Source organism: Gorilla gorilla, chromosome 10, assembly GCF_029281585.2.
Source record: "Gorilla gorilla gorilla isolate KB3781 chromosome 10, NHGRI_mGorGor1-v2.1_pri, whole genome shotgun sequence".
Classification (NCBI taxonomy): Eukaryota; Metazoa; Chordata; class Mammalia; order Primates; family Hominidae; genus Gorilla; species Gorilla gorilla.
This window is the reverse complement of record NC_073234.2, coordinates 45,882,241-45,891,616: the sequence shown is the minus strand read 5'-3', so window position 1 is coordinate 45,891,616 and position 9,376 is coordinate 45,882,241. Positions and strand designations below refer to the sequence as shown.

Sequence of the window (9,376 nt, the reverse complement as noted above, 5' to 3'; positions counted from 1 at the left end):
TGAAATTTTAAGGCAAGAAATATTGGTGAAAATGAAAAGTAAAATTTCATAATGATGAAGGGGTCAATTAAACTTTGATAAACAAATCTTATGCACGTATATTCCTAATGATAACACCAACAGATACTAGGCAAAGATCAACAGGGAAAAGAAGAAACACATGCAAATCCACAACCCTAGCTGGGGATTTTAATGAAATGAAAAATGTTACATTTTTCAGTAAATCAATTCTTTCAAAACTGGACTTTTGAGATAGAATTAAATTCCATAGAAAAGTACGCCAAGAGAAAATGCAGAGTAAATTATTACCAAAATTACTCTTTCAAGCGACTCTGTTGGAGAGTACAGTAGACTGACTGCATGTAGGAGGGACAAAAAATTAGTTTGTGCAGGCTTTCTTTTTCTATCCTTTTAAAAACCTTGAACCCACTTGTGTCTTTGTACCTAAGGTATGTTTTTGTTAACCAGCATGTAAATAAGCTATTTTTCCCTTCTAACCTGAAAATCTTTCACTGGGTATTAAGTCTGTTGGTATTGTATTTACTGTGGTTTACTTTATGTCTTTTCTTCTACCATCATTTAAATTTATCCCACATCTTTTATTTTCCATTGTTTTCCTTTCTTGACTAATTTAGTTTTAATTAAATATATTCTTGCTTTGTTTCTATTGACTTATTTAACTAAATATTTTGTCATTATTTTAGTGCTAAGGCTAATTTTGATTACTTCATTCAGGAGGTATCTGTCAGGTCTTGCCACTGTAAAGTTACTCTTTTCCTTTATAGTTAAGTAATAATTTGAGAATATGTATATATACTTTTCTCATTAAACTTTCACTATCTTGACATCTTTTGACATTTTATAACCCAATTTTTTTCTATACTTTTTACTTGCCATTTGACTATATGAAAGAGCTTTCTTTTTTCTTTATTTATTCTATATAAGTACATACAGTATAGGTTTTAATTTTATTCTATGAGTTATAATGTGTTGCTCTCTTTATTGTATGACTCTAAATTTCTTCCAGATTTGTTTAGCTGGAGTCCCTTTAGTTGACATCATGTCCTTTTTAAAATTACTCAATATACCCGAGACGTTTAATGCTGAATTCTATGCCAAGTGCTCGATAGTGTTTCCACATGCAATGCAGTTTCATGAGTGGACCTAGATTTTGAACAAAGCAACAAAAATGAATTTTGTGAGAAAGTGAAGCAAATTGATGTCATTTGTGGAAACATTTGCAAGCATGCAAATAAGAAGATGGTCATTACAATTTCTTGGTAAGTTGTAATCTTATGAGAAAAACAAAGTGCATGGTTCAGTTTAAGACATTGATTTTCATATATTGAGTGTTACTTTTTTTGAGCTGCTATTCCTCCAGTCATGATAATAAGCAGAAAATGTTCCAGTCTATCATATGAGGAAGAGCTGAAATCACCTTCACTCACACATTTGGTAGTTGGCATCTGGCTGTCGGTTTGAGGCCTCAGTTATTTTTTATATGCCCCTCTCTGTGTTGTCTCTCCTTAGAGCCAGTTTGGGCTTTTTCACAGCACGGTGGTTGAATTCCAAAGGTAAGTGTCCCAAAACATAGGGATCTAGACAGCAGCTATAACATCTTTATCACCTAATTTTGAAATCACAAGGCATCTTTTCTTCCATACTCTACTAGGTGGAGCAGTCACTTATTTTCACCCAAATTCAACGAAAGGAAGCTTAGAATCCACTTCTTGGAAGGAGTGTCAAAATTGTATTGTAAGAGCATGTTGGAAGAGAGATACAGTTGCTTTACATTTCCTTAAGATAACACAGTCTACCAAAGAGGTGAAAGTGGTGAACAGAACATGTCACTTTATTTCTCATTCAATGAGCTTATACAGATAATGAAACTTTATAAGAAGTTTCTGCAGCACACTGCCATATGCATTTAGCTTTTCCAGTTTTTCTGGACAAAGTGACGCAGCAATCACTGTCTTGATAATTGAGGAAAAAAATCTGTCTTTTTGACTTTGCATACATCTTTGTAAATAAACTTATCTTCTTGTAATTTATTGTGAAGATGAGTCCGCCAGGAATCTTGTAATAAATTTTGTCTTTTTATGTTTATTTTTCTCATTGCCATTAAAATTAACTGTCGAATATTTTCAGAAATATTGACTAGGTAAATTCATGGTAACTATAGATATACATAGAAACAAATACCACTGCCACATTTCAAGATAAAGTAGCTTAATCACCCTCATAGTATAATTCAATTGGTATAATGGCATATCCACATATTTATCAGAAAAATATAGAGTGTGATATCTAAGTGCTCTAGCAACTGACACACGTGAGTAAAAAAGAAAAGCACATACTTTCATATCGCTGGTTTGGAGGAAATAAAACATAAGCTTATTTTTAAAATCATCGTTTCATATCTCTGGTTGGGAGGAAATGAAACATAAGCTTATTTTTAAAACCACTCAAATTTTAAGACACTGATATTCAATATAATGTACTGTGGGAAACTTGGGCAAAAGTTAAACTAATAATCATGTGACAGGTAATACAATTCATTATATATTCCCATTTACTTAACACATTAATTGACATGTTCAAAAGATTAAACTTGCTTATATGGTCTTGAAAAACATTGTGTGTGAAATCAACTGCTTGTGATTAAAGCCATATTTTATACTCTACTGCAATTTCTAAAATCTGTCCAACATAAATAATAAATATCACATGCATGAAATGTATGATTCCCTTCAAAGGAAATTATGCTTTTCTGTGTTGACAATTGACAGTTCGAAAAGTTCACTTTACAAAATAATTTTCTACATTATTTTTAAGGAGTAAGCTTTCTTGAAACATTTTAAATATATTTTTTAACAATGACAATATTTGATTTATCTAAGACTTTTAAAGAACATGGCATTTAACTAAAACAAGGTACATTTCTTTAAATTACTTAGCATAAGATCTACTATTTAATAGCACAATAGGGAGACTACAGTCGATAATAACTAAATTGTATATTTTTAAATAACTTTAAAAATGTAATAGGATTGCTTGTAACTCAAAGGATAAATGCTTAAGGGGATGGATACACCATTCTCCATGATGTATTTATTTCACATTGAATGCCTGTATCAAAACATCTCATATACCCCATAAATTTATACACCTACTATGTACCTGCAAATTTTCTTAAATAATTTTTTAATTTTTATAAATTATTTAGCAGATCAAACTTGAAGAACTTATATTCTATAATCACTGAAAACTACTCATTTATTTTATTCTAACATGCTTTTAGAGAAAATCAATTTTGCAATTGTTTTCTTTCTAATACAGAAAGGTTTGAATACTGAAAAAGAGAAAATTAAAGTCAGAATGGATAGAATGAAAAACGTTCTGATTGTTGGACAAGCTAAAGTCATACAAATAATTGAATATTGGGTATCAATTCTTAAACTAGAAGAGTCAAATTAGTGTTTTGTTCAAAGATCCTTTTATGTTTTCATGTTAATTATTTCAACAAGTTGTATTACTTGTCTGAAGCAGAAAATATCTTTCTAAATACAGCTTTGAAGCTTGTTTAACTTGCTGATTCCTCAGAGTATAAATAAATGGGTTTAACAACGGGGCAACTGAAGTATTGAGCACAGTTACTCCTTTGCTTAAAGCAACTCTTTCATTCGCTGATGGCTTTATGTAGATAAACATACAACTACCATAAGTGATGGAGACAACAATCATGTGAGAAGAGCAGGTGGAAAAGGCTTTCTTCTTTTGCTGAGCTGAAGGGAATTTCAGAATTGTCTTGATGATGTAAGAGTAAGAAAGGATTACTAAAAACAATGTGACAATAAGTGTCATCACAGCTAATAAAAAGGCAATCAGTTCCAGTAAATGTGTGTCTGAGCAAGAAAGTTGTAGGATAGGAGAAATGTCACAAATGAAATGATCAATGATCTTTGAAGCACAGAAATCCAAGTTAAGACCTAAAATCAGTGGAGGGAAAATGATCAGGAATCCAGTTACCCAAGAACTGAATACAAGCTGGTAGCAAACTTTGTTACTCATGATGGACATATAACGCAAAGGTTTGCAGATGGCAACATAGCGATCATACGACAGAGCAGCTAGAAGGAAAAATTCCGTAACCCCCAAGAATATGTAAAAAAACAACTGAGATATGCAACCATTATAGGAAATGGTCTTTTCCCTGGTAACAATGGTGATTAGGAATCTGGGAATGCAAGCAGTTGTGAATGAAATTTCCAGAAAAGAGAAATTACGGAGGAAGAAATACATTGGAGTCTTGAGCTGGGAATCCAGCAGAGTGAGGGCAATGATAGTGAAGTTCCCTATCATGCTCAACACATAATTTAGAAGTAGAAATAAGAAAATTACAATCTGTAACTGAGAATTATCCGTCAGTCCCAGAAGAATAAATTCTATCTGCCTTGTATGATTCTTCATTTCTCTGTTGTGATTTCAATCAAATTCTAGGAATAAAAAGGTGCAAGGGTTGAGCTAGGTCCAGGAAAGTTTCCACACTTACAAACATATACATTTAAGAGGTAGTACTCCATGGATGTTGAGGATATGATATAGAACTATGCAACAGAAATTGTAAACTAGGGGTTTAAAAGTACAACAAACATCATCTCACTTTGGAAAACTGATTTGCAAAGCCCTTAATAGTTGATTTTCAAGCTAGTTTTTTTCATTCTTCCACTTCAAGATTCCACTTAATTGTAACTAATTCCAAGTTTGTCAAGTTGTTAAATAAATTAGGTAAAGATCTTGGTTCAGGATTCAAAAATAGTTCATTCATTTTAAAATTATTAATTTCATCTAAAGAAAATGATGCCAGTGTAATGAATTAAGACCTAAGTTAAGGGAAGGCACAGTGACTCATGCCTGTAATCCCAGCACTTGGGAGGCCAAACTGGGGATCGCCTGGGGCCAGGAGTTGAAGATCAGCATGAGCAACATAGGGAGATGCCAGCTTGGGTGACAGAGCGAGACCCTGTCTTTTTTGTTAAGAATTAAAAGACCTACAGTCAAATTTTGAAACTTTATATTATATTAAAGTGACATTTGTTTAAAGCCCTGCTATACAGCCTTTTTCAACTTCTCTATGAACTACATATGAAGATATGGAAAAATGCCCCTAAAAAGTATGAGTTGATACCACAACAAAATAAATACTAGTTGAATCTAGGAAACTCAAAATTTAATATTATGCATATATTGCCACATTTACAAAAAAAAAAGTCTATTTAGAACTTAAAAATTTTGTCTTGTGTAATCAAGACCATAGGAGTAAGAAAGAAAACAGATAAAACATTGCATCTCTTCCAAATCGCTACAGTTACAGGTACCTACAGTCTAAACCTACTTTCTAGATGTAATACTGTGAGTGAAAAATCAGTGCTTTCTTGCCACACTATCTGAGTCCCCAACAATTATTCATGCAGGTAACCAACGACTATTAATTTAGGGAAATAATGGGGTAGGAAGGGTGTAATCATTTAAATGGGACAAAAGGATTCTGATGGTATTTTAAGTTTGTTATTATAGGTTTCCCAGAGTATCAGGTTGCCAATGAAAAAAGTGAAGTGAGTAATAGTACAGAAGTAAAGCAAAGGTGACAGACTGCTAGGAATTAGAAAGTAGACTTAAAATCCAGCTAAGGATCTGAGAAATAACTTATCAATGGCTACTGAGAAAAATGGCAATCCACTCTCAGGGTTAAAGTTTGGGAAGCTTCTTTATTGTTTAATAATTAATTTTTAAATGTTAAGCTGAGTATTACAAACAAACGAAAAAAATAAGACATAAGAAAGTGTAAAATGGCTAAGTTAACAGTTTAAAGTCAAAGATCTTGAAATTTTAAAAAAAGTTTAATAAAATTTGGAATTTTCTCCATTATTATTAGTTATATAGTCTTGGGAAAACTAACTTTCTTACTTTAGTTTTTTCATCTACAAAAAAAAGGTAAAATAATTCTGATCTCAGTTAGAAGGATTAATTGAGATGTATACACAACACATGTCTAATAACTTTAATAACCAGTGAAGGGATTAATAAAAATTAAGGCCGGGCACAGTGGCTCACGACTGTAATCCCAGCACTTTGAGAGGCCGAGGCAGGCAGATCACGAGGTCAGGAGTTCGAGACCAGCCCGGCCGATATGGCTAAACCCCATCTCTACTAAAAATACAAAAATTAGCCGGGCATGGTGGTGGGTGCCTGTAATCCCAGCTATTCAGGAGGCTGAGGCAGGAGAATCACTTGAACCCAGGAGGCGAAGGTTGCAGTGAGCCAAGATCATGCCATTGCACCTGGGTGACAAAAGCAAGACTCTGTCTCAAAAAAAAAAGAAAAAAATTAAAAATGTAGTTAGTCAGAGTGTCCATTGTTTTATTAAGCTTCAAATAGCTGCAGATATAGCAGAGCTCCCTAATCACCGAAATCTTTGGAGACTGGTGGGGGCTTCTGGATAGTGGAAAAGATATTCCATGTGTATCATAAAATAAATTACATAATTTATAAAAATCACAGTTCTGTAGTTAAACATAACTATGTTTCCAAATTTCAGCATCTGATGAGTATAGAATTTGTTCTATTTTCTCAGTTCTGAGAAAGCAAATATATTTGAGTGAAATTTCTTCTAGCTCGCTTTTAAGATAGAGGGAAGGGCTGGGTGTGGTCACTCACGCCTGTAATCCCAGCACTTTGGACGGTTGACAGAGGATATCTCTTGAGCCCAGTAGTTCAAGACAAACCTGGACAACATCATGGAACCCCATCTCTTTAAAAAAAGAAGTAAAAAAGAAAAATGCAGAGAAGAAAAACAGTGATAAGGAGGACTGTAGAAAATTCTGCTCACAGCATCTTTGTCTAAAATCGTAATGTTAAGAAACTGTTACTAATACAATACTAAATTTTATTTTTTAATAGTGTAAGAAATCTACTTACAACGTTTCACATTTTAAGTGAAGGGTAAATGATGCTGAATTAGTTCTCATCTAATTGATTTCATTATCCAAATTCAGATGTAATATTAGCAAATTAAATGATGTTTATTTTAGTAAAATTTTGCATGCTTATTTCAAATAGCTATAAAACTCAAGTTATTCGCTAGAATGCAAACGTCACTGACTCATTTGACTTAAAACTAAAACTAATATATTCTTTAGAAAATGCACTAATAATAACTTTGCATATAATGAGAATAAAATTCCTGATTTTTAAAGTACATATTATTTGAGAAAAAGCTTAGTAAAAGAGACACACCTATGACAATCCTTAAAGAGGACATATTCCTGTGGGGAAAAGACAATATCAGAAAGAAGGATGAGGCTAAAGTCATAATATTTTAAAATTTTCAAAATATAAAGGCATCTTCCAACCTTCTTTTTGAAAATTAAGTTAGGAATTGAGAGTTAGGATAAGAAACTTTTGAGGAAATAGTAAACTATAAGTTAGCAAATATAAAAATATAACCAGAAAATTGCTACAATGAAAACTAAAAGAGTTTTCAAAAACATCTATCTTCCAACTTCAATAGGTATAAAACATTTAACTGGCTTATTAAGCGACTATAAACATCTTCTAAGAATAAATAATTTTCATTTTACTTACATACTTCTTATATATAAAGATTAATGCGTGCTAGCTATGCCAAAATAGCTAAGACTTAGAAAAAGAACACAGATAACTTGAAAGACAGCCCTCCTTTTTGCATATAAGTGCAAAAATACAAGATAAAACAATATAAATGCATAATAAATAACCTGTGATTTGTTCACTTTCAATGGAATATTTTGCTGCAGATAAAATGTTCAAACTATAGCTACATACACTACATAAATAAATCTTAGATATGTAATATTAAGTCCAAAAAGCATGTCCCAGAAAAATCATATAATTGATACAATATATAGAATACTAGTTCCCATATAATATGATAGGGTTGATAAATGATTGATGGATACATACATACTTACATACATACACAGAGACAGATTCAGGGAGACAGAAAATGAAAGAGTGTGTGTTGGGGGGGTGGATAAACACATTATGCTTGTTGCAAAAAATTGTCTTTTCTTCCCATGATTATTCCCATCAGAAATGCCTAAATACTTCCAGTAACTACATGTTCCCGAAGAAATTTTACAATACTAAAACATGGTTGAAAACATTTTTGGTTCAACTTCATATGAGAAGCTATAACATTGCCAATACTAAGAAAAATAATACGTGTTGCATCGAGTAAGTTTTATTTTCAACTTAAATGATACATTGACAGTCCAAAATTAGTAATTATCTGTTAGTAATTAACTAACAGTATAAAGGAGGAAAGCAGTATTTTCGAGATGTCACATTATACTCTGCCATCAAATGTCGATTCCTAAACTAAAGCAATATTAAGCTTTCCTAGGGTAGCAAGACTAAGTGAATGGGCATTACTAATTGACCAATTAAATCCCAAGAGTTTTTTTTCACTGAAATCAAAACTAAACAAAGATACTGGCCATCATCACTATTATTCAGCACTACTCTGAACTCTGTAACCAAATTAAGCATATAAAGGCAAATTATACATGATGAAATTCAATTAAATACTTGATTGGTAGATAAAATAGATTTACTTTCTATTGATCTTGACTGAGTCCTTAGAATATGACAGATAATAGACTAAAACTATTACAATAAGAAGATAATTCAATAATGAGAGCAGATAAAGCAAATTTCTGAAAAGGAAAACATTTTTAGAATATATAGTATAAAATGTACCTTTTGAAAAAACAAGCAATTCAATTCTCATATTATATATCAACTAAAAGTCATGGTAGAGTTTAAGAGTGAAAAATAACTTAATATTTAAAAATAAGCAAATCTAAATAATTTATTCATTCAGATAATTTTTTTGGTGGGGACATGGTATCACTCTGTCGGCCAGGCTGGACTGCAGTATCATGATCATAGCTCACTGCTACCTCCAACTCTGGGCTCCAGCAATCCTCTTGCCTCAGCCTCCTTAGCTGGTATTACAGGTGCCAGCCCCTGCACTTGGCTCTAATAATAACATATTTGGATGTGAGAATATTGATAAATATATATTCTCATAAAAATATTCAAAGTATACATTAGATACAAAATTCCAAAGAAGTTTGTGTAAATTGATTTTATTTTTTAATAATGTCTACATTTGCTGCATATAGCTATGACTTTTGCAAATGTGTACAAAACAGTCATGATGAAAAATAAAATTCTCTTGTAGTGAGATTAAATTATGATATATTTATATTTTTAATAAAATTCAGTTATTCTTAATAGTATTTTATCAAAGGAAACGATTAAATCATTATGT

General features: G+C 31.9%; 1 protein-coding gene across 1 annotated transcript; it reads right to left on the bottom strand.

The window, feature by feature from the left end:
- Positions 1-3,532: 3,532 nt before the first annotated feature.
- LOC101151988 (olfactory receptor 6C70) lies at positions 3,533-4,470 on the bottom strand. Its single transcript, XM_019038106.2, is given in 2 exon segments — positions 3,533-3,579; positions 3,582-4,470. Coding segments are annotated over 2 exon segments (936 nt in total).
- Between the last annotated feature and the right edge of the window lie 4,906 nt (positions 4,471-9,376).